At 43.9% G+C, this 18,991-nt stretch overlaps 1 protein-coding gene across 2 annotated transcripts in view; it reads right to left on the bottom strand.

Annotated features, from left to right (window-relative positions):
• LOC149459579 (uncharacterized) overlaps positions 1-17,885 on the bottom strand; it is a 60,598-nt gene extending 42,713 nt beyond the window's left edge. For both annotated transcript variants that reach the window (XM_089680937.1, XM_089680938.1), the window contains exon 1: positions 17,644-17,885. In XM_089680937.1, the coding sequence (XP_089537063.1) occupies positions 17,644-17,822 (179 nt within the window). In that variant the 5' untranslated portion in view covers positions 17,823-17,885. The remainder of the gene's footprint in view (positions 1-17,643) is intronic.
• Positions 17,886-18,991: the final 1,106 nt, after the last annotated feature.

Here is an 18,991-nt window from a genome sequence, read left to right as displayed (position 1 = left end):
GCCTCTGTTTTTCGGACCATTGTCTGTAAACCCTAGAGATGTTGTACGTGAAAATCCCAGGAGATCGGCAGTTTTTAAATCCTCAGACCAGCCCGTCTGGCACCAACAACCATGCCACGTTCAAAGTCGCTTAAATCCCCTTTCGTCCCCATTCTGATGCAGAACTTCAGCAAGTCGTCTTCATCACATCTAGATGCCTAAATGCATTGAGTTGCTGCCATGTGATTGGCTGATTAGCAATTTGTGTTTACCAAACAATTGAACCAGTGAGTGTATATCTAAACTCCAAAACAGAAATGTCATATATTGCAGATTACCTGCCCTTGGATCAGGGGCGGACTGACCATTTGGAAACTCGGGCACTGCCCGAGGGCCCGGTGTCAGTAGGGGGCCCCATGAGATGCCCCTGGTACCTTTTTCATAGGCTTTTTTGAGTTTGGGCAAGGACACAGGGGCCCCATGATCCCCTATTGCCCGGGGGCCCCATGAGTTGTCAGTCTGCCCCTGCCTTGGATGAGGTGTCTGCATTAGTTTTCTTTCTCCTTTATTATCACCTGGTGATCCTGCCAGTAACACACTTCCTGCCCTAGGGTGACAACACTCACTGTACTGTAATAGAAACTGGACACGACTACAAATCACCTTCATCTCTCTTTGTTTTCAAAATGTAGAAGTAGGTGTTCTGTAGTCCTCAGAAACAGCTGGAAACAATGTAACTGATAACAGACAACACAGGATTTCTGGCAGAACACTTTTAATTGTAAATTTAAAGTCCAACTTGAGGCAAAACATGAACCCTTCCCATCCCCCTCTAACTAATTGGTATGAAAGAAAAAAAGTTAAATGGCCTAAAGGCATGGTCATGTGACCACCCAGTGCTGAGTCTTCACTCCTCTCCTATTTACAGGAGGCAGGGTCCTTATTCTGGTGTCCAGGTCAATGTCTGTGTACATGGACAGCGGGGTTCTCTCAGGATCCAGAAGAGGAGTGATGTCAGTGGGGACTGTCAGGGACCGGTCAGTATGGGCATATATACAGCACTGGATTAGCGTTCCACATATGAAGAAATGGTTTTGGCGAGGGACCCCAATAGGGGACTTTGGTGAGTATACATTCCTTCACAAGGTGAGAAAACCTACATACAGGTTAGAGGGGGGTGGGGGAGTGGTTCGTTCTTTGCCCGGAGTTGGGCTGAAACAAAAAAGAAAAATTCACTTTAAAATGAGAGAGAAAAAAAGAAAGAAGAAGGAAGGAAGGAAGGAAGGAAGGGAGGGAGGGAGGGAGGAAGGGAGGAAGGATCGATGGATCATGCTGTCTCAAAGGGAGAACACAAAACAAACTAAGAGCCCTTCCTTTACATGAAACAAATGCACTCTTGATGAATCCCACAGCTACACATACCTCCATCCTACACATACCTCCATCCTACACATACCTCCGCTTAGAAATTAACCAATCAGGAAGCCAGCCAGTCATAGAGGTTCTGAAAGACAAGGCATGCAGAGCCTTCTAAACCATCTGGAGACAGCTGGACCACTTAACACCTTCTCCCCATCTACAAAACAGCAGTCCTACCTCATACCACCATAAGGCCCTACTAACCAATAAGGACCAGTCAAAGCCATGTGGCCTGCAACAACTCATCAGCGCCTTGTGTATCCCAAACGCCCAACAATCTGGCAAGACAAAATCTCAAATAAAAAACATAATGAATGATTCCCAAGAAAAATATGTTGAGAAATAGAGAACTGAAACAGCAAACTCAAAGAAACTAACCAATTACTGCAGAGAGACTACAAACTGGCCCTGTACCCGGAGGTGCTACAAGACCCCAAAGACAGACAGACAGACCCTGAGATGGTACAGACTGAGTGCCCACAGCCTGGATATCGAATCAGGATTGCACAGACAGACCTATACACCCAGGGAGAGTAGACTGTGCCAGCAATGTGACCAGGGGGTCCTGGAGGATGAGGACCACTTCCTGATACTGTGCCACAAGTACTCATCAGTGAGGGACACTCACTTCCAGAGATTCTCCGCTCTCATCCCAGACTTCATATCTATAGAAGAGAGGAGGAAACTCTAAATTCTACTTAGAGAAGAGGAGCCAATGGTGAAAATAGAGGGACATGAAACACTGAGGACATAAAAATCCTTTACATGGACTCTTCCCCTATATCCCCCATTATATTACCCCTTATCCCCTCCCCTTTTCCCATACAAACTGCTTTGGCAATGCTAAAATGTTATTTGGTCTTGCCAATAAAGCTGATTTAAATCTGAATTTGAGAGAGAGGGGGAGAGAGAGAGAAGAGGAGGAGAGATGGAGAGAAAGAGAGAAGGAGAGGGAGAGGGGGGAGAGAGAGAGAAAGAGAGAGTGAGCAAGAGAGAGAGAGAGAGGGAGAGATAGGGGGTTAGAAAGGGGGTGGAGAGAGGGGGGTAGAAAGAGAGGCAGGGGAGAGGGAGAGAGAGAGAGATGGGGGGAGGGAGAGAGAGGGAGGAGATAGAGACGAAGAGAGGGAGAGGAAGAGAGGAGAGGGGGGTAGAGAGAGAGAAAGACGGAGGGGGGGGGGAACAGAGAAGGAGAGGGAAAGAGAGAAGGAGGTGAGAAGAGAGAGAGAGGGGGGAGAAGTAGATGGTAGAGAGAGAGAAGGATGGGGAGAGAGAGGGAGAGAAAGAGAGGAGAGAGAGAGAAAGAGAGGGGAGAGGGAGGGAGAGATTGGGAGAGAGAGAGAGAGGGGGGTAGGGTGGTCTTAAAGTGGTTAATGTCCAGGAGGCAGAACCCTTCTCTATTATGTAATTGGCTCTTGATCGTGAGACCATCCTGCAGACTCCTGATCGAAAGTTGTGGCTGAGAGCCATTGGTAACTGATTGACCAGTGTGCTGGAATTGTGCTGTCAGCACACAAAGATGGCGGACACATGAAGGGTGAGCTCCGCCGACCCTCAGCCTTCACAGACCTCCTGCTGCAGCCACAGATTTGGGAGAGCCCTCCCCTAAGTCAGGATACCCACAGGCACCTTCATGGGTAAAAATCAAGCTTTGGAAGCTGCCCACGCCGCCTCCTCTCCTCCTCCTCTTCCATGCTGGATCACTTCTTTACTAGGCCTGCATCCCCGGCCTTGAATAATTGCGGCGGTCCGAGTGCGTGCTCCGCAGGATCCGCTGAAATTTAAGGGACAGACACAGATGCCCCTGCTGCTTTGCATCCCATCCCAGTTGTCCCCTCTCTGATGGTGGATATCCTGGAGGACAAACTGCAAGTATTCATACACAATATCTCTGCTGAAATTGGGAAACTGGCTCAGGAGCTTAGGGGGGAGATTACCCAGTTGATAGACTGCACAGACCGCCTTGAGTAAAAGTTTGATGAAATGGTGCAATATGTCCATGTCCGGGAAGAGGATAATGTGAACCTGAAACACTCCGTGTCTCAATTACAGCTCCAGCAGGAAGACCTGGAAAACAGGGAATGCCGCCAGAATATTCGTGTTCGTGGCATCTCTGAAATGGTCCCTGACTCCCAACTTCAGCTGTCTCTGTTTACCACACAGGCCCCCAAAGGTTCCAGATGTTGATTGGCGCATGAACCGGGCCCATACGTCATTAGACCCAAAACCTCCTGAGGGCACTAGGCTCAGAGATGTTATCATTCGTTTTCACTACTTTGACAGCAAAGAAGCCCTGGTCTCCTCTACTCGCAACAAGTCCTCCCTGGAATTCAAAGGACACAAGATTCAAATTTTCAGTGATTTATCCTCAATCACCTTGGCAAAAAGCCAGTCACCACTCATCTCTAGCAGCATTGTATAGCTTATACTCCTTGACCTGCATGAAGCGGACTCCTTCTTTAAACAGCTAGGACTCCCTCCCCTATCGGAAGAGACCTTTCTACAACCGCCTACACCCTCCAGGCTTTCTGCTACTCCACACAAGACCTGGACAGCCGCTAAACCTGGGAAGAAGAGATTTCCTCGAACTCCTCAACGTCCCCGCCTTCCTGGTTCGGTGGGCCCCACCACCTGACTCTTTAATGTATCAGGTTCCCCACTCTTTTAATTGAGATTCTATATCCCCATGTGTGCATTAGCAATTTTCCTTGTTGATGTGTCCTGATTACAACTGCCATGTGAATTACTGAGGTAGGCACCTGCCGGTTAGGGTCAGTTGCCCCCTGGTGCGTCAGGCCTTTGGCCCTGACAACTCGGGATATCTCCAATATCCCGGGTACACATCTTTGATGATATCTTTGTTTCAATCCATAATCCCTATGGCCTCTGTTCTGAGTGATACATTTGTTTGTGATAGGCTTGTTGCCATGCTAATAACCTGGTTCTCTATTTCTGTTGTTTTCTGTTTTGCCTCATTGAAGATACTTTTTCTGTATACTCTGGTCACGCAGCTGCTACACTCATTACTGTTTCATGATGGCTTTATGGCTGTTGTCATATGATGTCAAAGGTCTTAATACAGTTCAAAAATGGTGGATGGCTCTGAAGGAGTTCAGATCCTCGGGAACAGATATTATGTTCATTCAGGAAACCCATTTCAAACAGGATGGCTTTCGCTTTACCTCCAAGAGATTTCCACACTCCTATTCGGCTTTTGATCCCTCCGGGAAAGCCAGTGTGACTATTTTGATCCGGAAAAACTGCTCCCTGCGGGTTTCCTCTCGGGTTGACCCACTTGGTCGTTATGTTCTGTTGGAATGTATGTACCAGGGCTCCCCATTTGTGCTTTTGAATTTGTATGCACCCAACTCTGGTCAGCTGTTATTTCTCTCTCAACCCTGGATAAATTGTGTTCACTATCTAATCCATGCATGATTGTTGGGTGGATTTTAACCTGGTTATGTCTCCTCATAAGGATAGGAAGGTCCTTTTTGCATCTACTCTGTCGAAGAGGCTATGCTCCTCCTCGACGGCTTTCCGTTAACTGGTCCGGGGGCATCGCCTCTTTGACGCCCGGCGGGTCAAACACCCTCTCCATAGGCAATTTACATTTTATTCTACTCCACATCGCATGTTTCCTCGATTGGATCATTTTTTTGTTACCGCCCCCTTGATCCCCTTTTTGTTCTCCTCTGAGATCAACCCGATGACTTGGTCAAATCATGCCTCATTGTTGCTTAACCGCTTGCCACCCTGCCACTGTGTATATACGTGTGCAGGGCGGCAGTGGAGCGCAAAAGCACGTTTTAAAACGGGCTCCGCGCTCCCGACACTTTCACAGATAGGGGGCGCGCGTGCGCGCTCCCGACGACCCGCGGGTGACACGATTTGATCCAGGAGGGATCAATCATTAGATTTCAGCCAGTGATTTCTGGCTGAAATCAGATGATTGGTCCCTGTCCTATCCTGTCCTGTGTTGACATTTACACAGGGCAGGATATGATGTCATTCTTCTCTGTCTGGACACATTCCGTTCCAGACAGAGAAGAAGAAACAGTAAAAGTGAGTAAAACAGCACACTGACAGAACACTCTAGAGGACACATTTAACCCCCTGATCGCCCCCCCCCTCAGTTAACCCCTTCACTGCCCTGTCACCAGTGTCACTGATCAGTGAAGCGATTTTTACTGATCACTGTATCAGTGTCGCTGGCGACTTCCGATAGAGTTAGCGCCCCTCCCAGATAGCGCCAGTTTGCCCGCCAGTACACCAGTAATCCCGTTTAACCCCTTGATCGCCCCCCCAGTTAACCCCTTCACTGCCCTGTCACCAGTGTCACTGATCAGTGAACCGATTTTTACTGATCACTGTATCGGTGTCGCTGGCGACTTCCAATAGTGTTAGCGCCCCTCCCAGATAGCGCCAGATTGCCCGCTAATACACCAATAATCCCGTCTAACCCCTTGATCGCCCCCCCCCCCGAGTTGACCCCTTCACTGCCCTGTCACCAGTGTCATTGATTACAGTGAACAGATTTTTACTGATCACTGTATTAGTGTCACTGGTGACTTCCGATAGTGTTAGCGCCCCTCCTAGATAGCGCCATTTTGCCCGCTAATGCATGGGATTTTTTTTACCAAAAACATGTAGCAGAATACATTTTGGCTTACATTTATGACTAACTTTGAGTTTACAATATATTTTTTATAGCTGAAAATAGAAAATATTGTTTTTTTTCAAAATTTTCGTGTTTTTCTTGTTTATAGCGCAAAAAATAAAAAGCACACAGGTGATCAAATACCACCAAAAGAAAGCTCTATTTGTGTGAAAAAAAGGACGTAAATTTTGTTTGGGTGCAGCATTGCATGACCGCGCAATTATCATTTGAATTAGTGCAGCGCCAAACAGCAAAAAAAGGCGTGGTCATTAAGGGGGGTAAATCCTCTGGAGCTCAAGTGGTTAATCTCCTTCTTCCTAACTCCTCCCCTAAGGTCTGCCACTGGTGCCTCAATGAGAGTTTTCTGAGCTCTGAACAACTTCGAAAGGAGCTATCTCGGGCTCTGGATGCCTATTTTCAACATAACGTTGGCTTGGAATCTTCATCCTGTACCCTCTGGGAGGCCCATAAGGCTGTTTTCAGAGGCCTTTGTATTTCCATGGGCGCTCGTTTAACTGCTTGCCGCCCAGCCGCAGTGTTTTTACTGCGGCAGGGCGGCACCTGTGTGCAAAGCGCCATTTTTAAACGGCGCTGTGTAAAACAGGTAGGGGGCGCGCAAGGCGCATGCCTGCTATACCTGTCCCGCTGATTGAGGCAGTGGGAGTCGATCATCGGATCCCGGCAATTACCGGTAAACACTGACAGATAGCACAGCTGCAATGTTTACATTGCATCCCTGCTATCTGTCAGTTCAGAACAGGCTGAACCAGAGAGAAGACGTTATCTCTTGGGATCAGCCTGTCCCTGTGAAGTACACACCCCCGCCCCCTAGTAAAACACTTCCCTAACACAGTTAACCCTTTCCATGAATAAAAAAGGTTAACTCCTTCCTCCCCAGCGCCATTAGTACAGTGTCAGTGGTTTTTTTTTGCACTGATCACTGTATTGGTGTAACTGAGGATGTCAGTGACCCCAAGTCTTTTCCCCCCCAGTGTCAAAATGTCCGCCGCAGTCCCGCCATAAGTCGCTGATCACTGTCATAAATCGCTGATCACAGCCATATGTCGCTGATCGCCGCCATTATTAGTATTATAAAAAAAAAAAAATCCCAGTATCTTTTCCGCCATTTGTAGACGCTATAACTTTCACGTAAACCAATTCATTTACACGTATTGGGGTTTTTTTTTAGCAAAGACATGGAGCAGAATGCATTTTGGCAGAAATTTATGACTAAATTTGATTTTTAAATTTTTTTTTACTGGACATGTTTTATAGCAAAAAGTCCAAAATATTGTTTGTTTTTTTTCAAAATTGTCACCCTTTTTTTTATAGCGCAAAAAATAAAAAACGCACAGGTGATCAAATACCACCGAAAGAAAGTTCTATTTGTGTGAAAAAAAGGACATAAATTTCATTTATGTACCGTATTGCATGACCGCGCAATTGTCCGTTAAACTAGCGCAGCGCTGTATAGCAAACAAATGTCTTAAATTGCAGTATCTATACCATAGTTTGTAGACGCTATAACTTCCACACAAAGCAATCAATATACACTTATTGGGATTTGTTTTACCAAAAACATGTAGCAGAATACATTTTTGGCCAAATTTATAACTAACTTTGATTTTACTATATATTTTTTATAGCTGAAAGTAAAAAATATTGTTTTTCTTCAAAATTTTTGGTCTTTTTTTGTTTATAGCGTGAAAAATAAAAAGCGCACAGGTGATCAAATACCACCGAAAGAAAGCTCTATTTGTGTGAAAAAAAGGATGTAAATTTCCTTTGGGTGCAGCATTGCATGACCGCGCAATTATCAGTTGGATTAGTGCAGTGCCAAGTAGCAAAAAGAGGCGTGGTCATTAAGGGGGGTAAATCCTCTGGAGGTCAAGTGGTTAAAGAAGACCTCGGTTTGTGCCAGACAGGCCCTCTTACGTCAATTATCCTTAGCCAAACGTCAATTGTTAGATAACCCATCTTCAGAAAGTTTCCTACATACTGGATTAAATTAGGGCTCTTGACCTGCATAAAACTGCCCAGTTTCTCACCTGGGCTAGGCAAACATTTTATGAGTTTTCTAATAAACTGCATCGCATGCTCATAATATAGACTTACATCTCAAACATCCCCCTCACTACCAGGCCACCTACTCCAGTCTGATGGAAAACCCACATATGACCCGCATGTTATGGCTACAATATTTGGGGAATACTGTGAGAAGCTTTATAACTGCCTAGCCCCTGATACTCCCCCTCCCCTTCAGATGGCTGCTTTTGATGCTTTTTGGACTCTTTACAATTGCCATGTTTGACACCTTCTGATGTTTATAGCTTTGAATGCGGACATCTCCATTGAGGAATTGTTGGATGTTGTCAAGCATCTTCCTACTCACAAGTCCCCAGGGCCAGACGGTCTTCCTTACTCATATTACAAGTCCTTTATTGGCATCTTAGCACCCCATCTTTTGTCCTTGTTTTGGGATCTTCTGAAGGAGTCACATCCACACAATGATTTTACATGCACATATATTTCTGTGATCCCCAAGCTGGATAAGGACCATTCCTTTCCAGATAATTATCGTCCAATAGCCTTATTAAATTCTGACTACAAGATTTTTCTGAAAATATTAACTAACAGACTGGCCAAATGTATCTCCAAGCTTATACACAGAGACCAGGTGGGCTTTGTCCCGGCTAGACATGCCACAGACAACACCAGGAGGACCATTGACCTGATTGATCTTGTTAATAAGTCCCAGACTCCTGCCCTCTTGTTGATCTTGGATGCCCAAAAAGCATTTGACCGATTAAGTTGGTCATACATGTTTCTGGTCCTGGAGAGGTTTGGGTTTAGTGGTCCATTTGTAGCTGCTTAAAAGCCCTTTACTCCACTCCCTCTTCCCACGTCAAATTAGCATTGTTCTTATCCCCTTCCTTCCGGATGTCCAATGGTACATGCCAGAGATGCCCGCTTTCCCCTTTGTTGTTTATCCTCTGTTTGGAACCCCTGGCTATAGCTATTAGATCCAATCCGGATATCCATGGAATACGCACTCACAATACTGACTTTAAACTGTCTTTGTTCACTGATGATATCTTGCTGACACTGACGGAGCCCCACGTTACTCTGCCAGTCTTACATCGCACTTTACAGCTTTTTGGTGCCCTGTCAAGTTATAAGGTTAACGCATCTAAAACTGAAGCATTACCACTCCACATACCATCTACCATTTTATCTTCCCTTCAGTTAAACTATCCTTATCGATGGTGCCCCCACGCCTTGAGGTATTTAGGTATTAGCCTTACCTCCTCTTACCATTCCCTTTATGAAGCTAATTTCTCCTGTTTCATGCAATTTCTCAATCCTTAAAATCTTTGGACAATCTCGCCATCTCTTTCCTTGGAAGGATTAATGTGCTAAAAATGACCATACTGCCCAAACTTCTGTATCTGTTTGAGACGCTTCTTATTCCTATTCCCATGTCCAAGTTGCACTCCCTTCAGAGATCCTTCCTCCACTTCATCTGGCATAATAAATCTCACCGAAATGCCCGTATGGTCCTTCTTTCTCCTCGATCTAGGGGAGGTCTGGGGGCCCCAGACATTGTGTCGTATTATTTGGCTACTCACCTTCATTCTCTTGTCTCCTGGTCCTCCCAGCATCCCAATAATAAATGGGCTGAGATTCAATGGCTACAATTACATCCGATGCACACTTGTTCCCTACTCTGGTTTATTACCAACATTGAATCCACCTCTCACAAACATCTCCTGCTTGGGCCCATGCATTTTACGTTATTTATATGGAGACGGTGTGGGGTTAAATTTGCCCTGTTTTTGTGTTTCCCCCTGACCAATGTCATACTTAATCCCAGTCTCCCAGATAGTTTGGCTTTGGCTCGCGTGAGTCCCTGGGCCGAGGCCAATCTATTTCAATTGCGACATTTGGTCCACCCATTGACTCGTAAGCTTAAGTCCTTTTCTGAGATTCAAAAAAGCTACTTGTATGTCACCTCACCAGTATTATGTTTATCTACAGATACGTCACTTTTTCTCCTCCAAAGCCCCTTCTCTAACTCTTGAGAAGCCTACTCCCTTTGTACACATCTGCATTCAGGGTCCATAACAACAGGCAATCATTTCCTCTACTTATAAGCTGCTTCATGACGCCTGCCCCTTACTATTGATACACACCTTTATATGCCCAAATGGCCCCGAATCCTCCAACGTGATATTGCCTTGGATCAATGGAGTAGGATTTGGGAGGCTGCCTCCAGATCTTCTATTTGTGTAGTATACAAAGAAAACACTTACAAAATACTGATGTTTTGGTATAAGACCCCTGAGGTTCTCCATGCTCGTAATCTGAGTGTTTCTCCTGTCTGCTGGTGATGTGGCGAGGAAACTGGCACTCTTTCACATTTTCTGGACTTGCACACATTGTACCCTTCTGGAGAGAGGTCCTTAACCTTTTGCAGCTACTTTTACAGGCTCCTATTTCATTTGAGCCTATCCACTTTTTGCTGGGCCTACCTTTTTCAGGCCTCTCCAAATTTGCCAGGAAACTATCTTTTCATGTTTTAACAGTAGCCAGGAGAACTATTCCCATGCATTGGCTTTCTACTACGCCTCCTACACAATCGGAATCAGTGAAGGATATAGCAGAGATTAGAAGAATGGAGTACCTCACTGCCTTGCATGCTAACTCTGTCCCCATCTTTGAGGCAGGTTGGGAACCGTTGGATCTTTCCGTTTCCGATTTACGTACTCAATTGTCTGAAAATGATGGCTAATTCACTGTTATGTGCTGAACTTGTATGTACCTATATGTCTCTCATCGATGAGACTTTTTTTGTTCTTTCATTGCCTTGTGCATGTTTTTTTTTTTTTTTTTTTTTTAATTTAAATATTTATTAATTTTTCACATTATTACAAAAATTCCATTAGAAGAGACACTATACATATAAAATATCCATACATTTCTACTCTGTCCCTTCTATTTACCTCTTTTCTTTCCCTTCCCTCCCGACCCACACCTTCCTCCCCCCCCCCCCTCTCTCCCTCCCCTCTGCAAGATCTCCACTCTCTCTAGGCCCAGTAACTTCAAATAACTTCCTAGTTTAGAGTTTTCTATATTTCTCTTTCAATCCGGATTTTTCCCATTTTTCCCATCGTGAATAGTATATTTTCATCCTGTCTTCCTGAATATGATAAGATTTTTCCATTCTGCTAATCTGGTTGATCCTATTGATCCAATCCTCCTCCGTTGGAACCTCTGTCTTCCGCCAAAACTTGGGGATCAACCCTTTTGCAGCACTTAAGTAGTACCATACACCTGATTCTTTATATTTATTTACTGTTGTCTCAACACTATGTAGGAGACATATAGTTGGGTTTAATCCTATGTCATTTCCAGTTATTATTTCTATTAATTTAACTATTGTCTTCCAGAAAACCTGAATTTTTGGACATTGCCACCATATGTGAAACACCGTGCCCTCTTCCCCACATCCTCTCCAACACATTTTTGAATTCTCCCCCCTCATCCTGTGCTCAGTGCTCGGTGTAATATGCCATCGTGTCAAACATTTATAATTAATCTCAACGTCTCTCATACTAACACTCTCGTGAACTAATCTAAATATCTTATTCTGTTGATCTTCATCTATCCCCACCCCCATATCTCTTTCCCAGTTTGTTATAAAAATTAACTTTGTGTCTGTGTCTAGTTCTGTAAGTATTCTATACATTTTTGTAACTCCGTGTTTCCCATCTCTACGTGTTTCTAATAGCCTTTCGAACATATTCCACTCCTTTTTTAATCTCAAAGGTTTTGGGAGAGTTCCTATAAAACATTTTAATTGATGATATTTCCACTCATCTATTTTAGTAAACAAGTCTCCTCCCATCTCTTTTAATTCTTTAAATGTTCTCAATTCTCCCTCTACCAATAGGTCTCTCAATTGGATATCTTCCTTTTTAAACCATCTCCCTGATATCTCATCTTTTCCTGGAGGGAAAAATTCCGTGTTTGCAAGAGGCATTAATATAGAGTTAAATTCCCATTTCATGTGTTTATGTAAATTATCCCATATCCTTAAAACAATTAAAGTGTAAGTGCTTGTGCCCTCTTTAATTCTTCTATAATGTGCTGGAACCCATATCATCTTACTCAAATTAATTCCACTCAGATCATTCTCTATTTTTACCCAACTTTTCCCCTTATGATTAAAAGTCCAATCATAAATTCTTGCTAACATTACTGCTTTGTAATATCTCTTGACATCAGGTAGTCCCATCCCCCCTTTCTCTTTAGTCCTACTCAGTGTTTCATATGATACTCTTGGTTTTTTATTCCTCCATATATATCTTGTTAACATTTTTCTCATTATCTTAAAAAAGACCTCTGGGAGTTTGATCGGGATCATTTGAAATCTATAGAGTATTTTAGGTATAATTACCATTTTAATTAGGTTTATTCGTCCTAACCATGATGGATTCCCTCCTTCTAATCTTTTTAGTTCGTCCTTAATCTCATTTATCAGAGAAATATAGTTTAATCTATACAGTTGTTTATATGAGGTAGCAAGTTTTATTCCTAGGTATTTTATATCTTTTTCTCTCCAGATAAAGGGGAATTCTTTTTGTAGCCTTTCTTTTTCGCTCTTTGGTATATTAATGTTCAAAATCTCCGTTTTTGTTGGGTTAATTTTTAGATTAGATAGTTCACCGTATTCCTTCAGGATCTTCATTATATTTGGTAGTGTTATTCGGGGGTTGCCTACATAAAACAGTAGGTCGTCCGCAAAGGCCGCTACTTTGTGTTCTATATTTTCTATCTGGATTCCCTTTACCGCTCCACTATTCCTTATTATTGATAGGAGGGGTTCCAATGTCAATACATACAGCAAAGGGGACAATGGGCATCCTTGCCTTGTTCCATTGGACATCCCAATGGATTCCGACCTCTCCCCATTTACCGTGATGATTGCGGTGGGCTCCTTATATAGTTTACCTATCCATTCACGCATTCTCTGTCCCATCCCCAACATTTCCAAGTTGTCCATCATAAAGCCCCAGTCCACTCTATCAAACGCCTTTTCGGCATCAATTGACAAGAGCACCACCGGGGCTTTCCCTTTTCTACTTTTCTGGATAAGCATCAGAGTTCTCAAACCATTATCTCTACCCTCTCTCCCCTGGACAAAGCCCACCTGGTCTCCATGGATCCATTCGGGCATTAAATCTTTCAGCCTGTTTGCTAGAACCTTTGCGTACAGCTTAGTATCAGTGTTTAATAATGAAATTGGTCTGTAACTAGAGCACTGAGAGGGATCTTTTCCCTCCTTATGGATGAGAACTACATGGGCCTGAAGGGATTCCCTCCTCCCCTCCATCCCACCTCCCAAATCATTCATATATTTCTTTAACTTTGGTAACAGTACTTCACTAAATTTTTTATAGTACTTAACAGTATAACCATCCGGACCTGGGCTTTTCCCTCCCTCTGTACTTCTTAGTGCTACTTCTATTTCTTCCTGAGAAATTTCTGCATCCAAAGAGTTCAGTTGTGTTTCACTAAGCTTTGGCATTCCCGCATTTTTTAAATATATCCTCCTTTTTTCGTTAATACCTTCTCTAATTTCTTTTGGTGTTCCTTGGTGGCTGATGTTATACAACTTTCTATAATACTCCGTAAATACTTTAATGATTTCTTTAGTTGAGTGGACCATCTCCCCCTTAGGGCTTTTTATCTTTTCTATATAATTCCTGTTCTTCTTCTTATTCAGGGCTCTCATTAAGTATTTTCCTGGCCTATCACCCCATCTATATCTTTCACTTAATACTTTATTATATACTCTTCTCCTCTCCTCTTCCATCAATCTCTCTAATTCATCTTTTTTATCCCTTAACTTCTGTCTTGTTTCTATTGTTATTTTTTTCTTATGTGTCTGCTCCAATTCCAGGATTTTCTTTAAGAGTCCACTAACCCTCTCTCTTCTTTCTTTTTTCTTCCTTGCTCCCATCGCAATCAGGATTCCTCTTATATATACCTTATGACTTTCCCATACTGTAGCTGTCGATACTTCCTCTGTTTCATTCTCCTGGAAATATACCTTAATCTCTTCACTGATCTTCTGCACAATATCCTCATCCAATAGAAGAGCCTCATTTAACCTCCATCCTAAACCTCCCATCCACCTTTTTCCCCATCCCATTTTCATTATGACTGGGGCATGGTCCGAAAAAGTTCTTGTCTCTATTTCTATTTTAACCAGCATTTCAATGAGTTGATGATCTATTAAAATGTAATCCAGTCTCGAGTATATCTCATGTGCATTAGAGAAGAAGGTATAGTCTCTGTCCTTCATATGCATTATTCTCCAGGTGTCCACCAGCTGGTACTCGTGGATCACCTTCCTCAAAGCTCTCAGGGACCTACCCCCCTCTCTCTGCACAAGGGAGGTTGCATCCATTTGTGGGTCCATACAGAGATTCAAATCTCCTGCTATTATCAAGCGCCCTTTTTTAAAGTCTATCAATTTTTTTAGCAAACCCTTTAGAAAGATCTCCGGTTTCTTATTGGGGCAATATATGTTGGCTAGTGTACATTCAATTCCCTGTAGTTTACCTTTCAAAAACAGGAATCTCCCTTCTGGGTCTGTCTTTCTATCTTCCAACTCAAATCTCATATTCTTTGCCAATCCTATTGCCACCCCTTTTGCTCTTTTAATTGGAGAGTCAGCATAAAACCATGTTGGATAGTATTTAGATTTTAATTTCACATTTGATTCTATCTCAAAATGTGTCTCCTGCAAAAATACCACTGACGTTGCCCTGTGATGTAACTCCTTAAACAACTTAAATCTTTTCCCAGGACAATTCAACCCATTCACGTTATATGTTATAAACTGTATCTCTTCCATCCTTCTTGATTTTATCTTTCTCTCTTCTAGTCCATCTCCTTCTATTAGGCCCGGATATCTTGCAGAACATTAACCCCACACTCCCCCCCCCTCTCTCTGCCCTCCCCATCTCCCCCCCCCCCGTAACTCCCCCCCGACCGCCCCCCCCCCCCCCCCCCCAAGGCCTCCTTTGCCTTTGGATCATAATCCACCTCTGATCCCTACCTTGGAGGTTCGGCTCCGCTCATGACCGCACCCCTTCCCCCCCCCTCCCCGAGGTCCCTTTATCTAATAACTCTCTATTTACTCTTCCAACCAGCTGCCACTTTCCTTCCCTACTGGTGTATAAATCTCCCTCCTCCACTTCCCAACCCGGTATCTCTAGTCTCTGCAGTCCGAATTTATCACAAAAATCTTCCATATCTTCCGGAAATCTTAAAGTTGCCGAAATTCCATCTCTCCAACCGACCAAACTCGCTACTTGTCCCCATCTATATTTCACTTTATGTCTTTTCATCTCTTCTAATAAAGGTTTCAACATTTTCTTTCTTCTCAAAGTCTCTGCTGTTAAATCCGCAAAAATTTGGATATTTTTCTCACCATATGGAATACTTGTTCTTCCTTTGATCTTTTTCCATATCTCCTCTTTATCTCCATAATTATGGAATTTGACTATTATGTCTCTTGGTTTTTCCAATCTTTTTTCTCGTTGGAACTTCCCTATCCTATACACTCCATCTAGTTTAAACATCACCACCTCCGCTTTATCCACTATGGAGTTCAAAATTTTGCCGATTAACTCTTTTAAATCCTCCCCCTGGGTCATCTCTGGGACTCCTCTGACTCTTAAGTTATTTCTCCTGTCTCTATTTTCTTGTTCTTCCATCATAAAAAAAAGTCTTTTTTGTTCTTTTCTATTGTCTATTATCCATCTCTCTAATTTTAGGATAGCTTGAGCATGACCCTGAACTTTTTCCTCAGTTTCCTCCATCCTAGTTAGCAGTTGTTCCAGTTCTTCCCGAATTATCCCCATCTCTTGCTTTATTGATAATTCCAATTTTTTAAACATCTCAGCCATTTCCTTTTTATTTGGTAATTGCAGATCTCTTTCAGATTCTCACGGCCCTATACCTTCCGATGGTTGTTGACTACTATATACCGGTCCCAGGGAAAGTCTCGGACTATTATCCAAACTTATTTCCAGTTCACTTTTTTCACTCACTCCTTGAGATCTTTCTGGGGTCCAATTTCCTTGTGGTATATACTTCTTAATCGAACCAGTTTGAGGGTTCTTAGACCCACTCCCTTTTGTGTTTTTACCTTTCATGTCTTCACCTCCTCCAAACCTTCAGACCCCCCCGGGGAATCCCCAAATTCCTTCTCTCAATTTAGAAAATATAATGTCCTAGTGCAAGCACAATGAAAGCCTTGCTTAAAAACTGGTATACAAAAAAGGAAAATCCAGTACATGAGTCCAGGATATAGGGAATATATAGGGAGTATATGACAGCCCCTGCAGTGTGCACGTTGTTATCACTCACCCTCCACGCTGGAATATCTTTCAGAATGCAGTCCTCTGCTATAGTTGTCTTTCCTTGGGGGATTCCTTTGGGTCTCTTTAAGCCTTTATCCTTCTTTCCATATTCTTCTGGGTTGGAGGAGGTATGAAAGTTTGAGGGGTAGAAGTAGTATAGAAGTGTGTGGCAACGTACCACCTTACCCCTCTTTACATTGCTCGCTCTTCTCCCTTGAACTGCTGGACGCCGAAAAGCCGGCTGTTTCTTCTACTCCCAGAGCTCCTCCGCGGCTGCCCACGTGTGAGAGCCGCTATGCCGCTATGCTCGTCTCCCTGACAACCCCAGTCCTGCTCCGGAGCTACCACGAGAGACGCCAAGTGAGAGAGGGACTCAGCAGTCTCCCTTCTGGGCTCGCCGCCACGCCGTCTCCGGGACGCCCTCTTCGGGCGGGTAAGGCTCCAGTATGCTCCACTACTGCTCCAGTACAGCTAGGTTTGGGACCGGGACCTCACAGGGGAGATGAACGGGGAAGGGAGCGAGGAGTGCTTACTCCACGCTCTCCCGAGCCGCCATGATCAGGCTCCACCCCCACCCCACTTCAAATAAAAACATGTTGATAGGAGAAAAGAAGTCATTGCCTTGTGCATGTTATTCCACGATTTTGTGCTACTATGTTGGTTGTAAGCTTTTTAAAAATCAATAAAAAATTAATTATATAAAAAAAAAAAATAAAGCCAAGTTTTCATGGTTCTGCATATATGCATTAAAAGAGGAGGTGAAAAACAAGCTGAACTCAGTCACATGATAGCAGGCCGGAGGCCCAGTCAGCTGCAGCCATGGAATTCCCTGAAGTCAGTCCTAGAAAAGGAGCGAGGAGGCTGGTGATATCATCAACCTAAAAAGGCCACATGGTTAGACTTGGTCCAGGATATTCTCCAAATGTGACCACGGGGCCACATAGGATCAATGATGTCACCAGTATCCCCCCCCCCAGCCACATAAAACAAAGTTTAATGGCTGCAGCTGATTGGGCCGCTGACAGTTTCTGGCTGATCTTATCTCATCCTTAAAGAGACTCTTCTGCACTCCTCAGTACATATAGAAATGATTGCTGGGCCTTTATGTTACAAAGTATAGACAGATGTTTAGAATGACTTGGATCATCTTACCGTTCTGCTCCCCGACCACTCGCTTCTGCTTTCTGATCATTCGATGCCGCTCCATGCACATTCAGTCCCGCTTCCCAATCATTCGCTGCCGCTTCCTGATCATTCGATGCTGCTCCCCAATCAATCAGTGCCGCTTCCTGATCATTCAGTGTTGCCCCCTCTTCCCCTGATGCTGCCATTTCCTTCTCTGTCTGATCACAGCCGGTCTCTGGTCAGTAATGGTTGTATTCTCGTCTTCTCCTCTCCCTGGGATAATGTCTGTATACAGGGGAGGGGGTGGAAATGTCGCTCCACCTTACAGAAATATGTGCGATTGCTTTCACTTTCACATCAAGCAAACCTATTCCTTCATGTTGTTTAGAAGCAGGGAGGGACTGACCATTTGGAAACTCGGGCGCTGCCCGAGGGCACGGGGTCAGTAGGGGGCCCATGGGATGCCCCTGGTACCTTTTTCATAGGCTTTTTTGAGTTTGGGCAAGAACACAGGGGCCCCATGATCCCCTATTGCCTGGGGGCCCCATGAGTTGTCAGTCCGCCCCTGTTTAGAAGAGACGCAGATGTTCCTTTTTTGTCAGAGGAAACCGGACAGTCATGTTAAATACAAATGTGAAAAACTTGTAAAAAGTAAAGTGGACCTGTCAGTAACTGCACCAGACTGTATGAATAATTCCTGATATGTCACAATGTACAGCGACAGGGTCATTGTTCAGAAAAGCTCCACCTTTTATCACTATAAATACAGCCGTGATCTCCAGTCAGTGACTTTGCCTAGGCAGAGATGATGTCTTTAGTCTGCTGCAGTCAGGAGGGAGCATTCCCCTAGTCTCCTCTCCCCGCCTTGATCAGATTGCAACATTGTAACTTTGTAGCAAATCACAAGGTGTGATGCTGCAGCAAGGGGCTGATCTGTGTCAAACATTTGTGAACACAACCAAGAACTGCATAGGCAACAGGATTTCCATGAATGTGTCATCTGTGAGCTGGCATCTCAGTCCAGGAAGTGGATGGTGACCCTGGATTATGCCTGAATAAAGATGGTGCTGCCAACCTAGAGACAAAACAGATGGCAATATTGTCAGGGAGAGTTCTGTGAGCTCTGTGAGAGGTTTACCATACCTAGAAGTACTACTGATCGCTCCTATATCCATTGATAACTGGCATAGTAAACTGTATTTACTATGCCAGTTTATGAATGAAAATGAGTCTCTATACAGACTCCTCAATCATTCATGTAATGTGCAGCTTAGCCTGGTCTGCCTTCAATTCTTTTCTCTGTCTTAAAAAAGAAACATCAGGGGGTCTGTTTCCACTGTTTCCAGATCAGCAGCAGTTGCTAAGGACAATGGTT

The sequence above is a fragment of the Staurois parvus genome, unplaced genomic scaffold (genome assembly GCF_062004578.1).
Source record: "Staurois parvus isolate SC_StPar_1 unplaced genomic scaffold, SC_StPar_1.0 ptg000254l, whole genome shotgun sequence".
Classification (NCBI taxonomy): Eukaryota; Metazoa; Chordata; class Amphibia; order Anura; family Ranidae; genus Staurois; species Staurois parvus.
The sequence above is the reverse complement of the archived record's forward strand: the minus strand, read 5'-3'. Positions and strand labels throughout refer to the sequence as shown.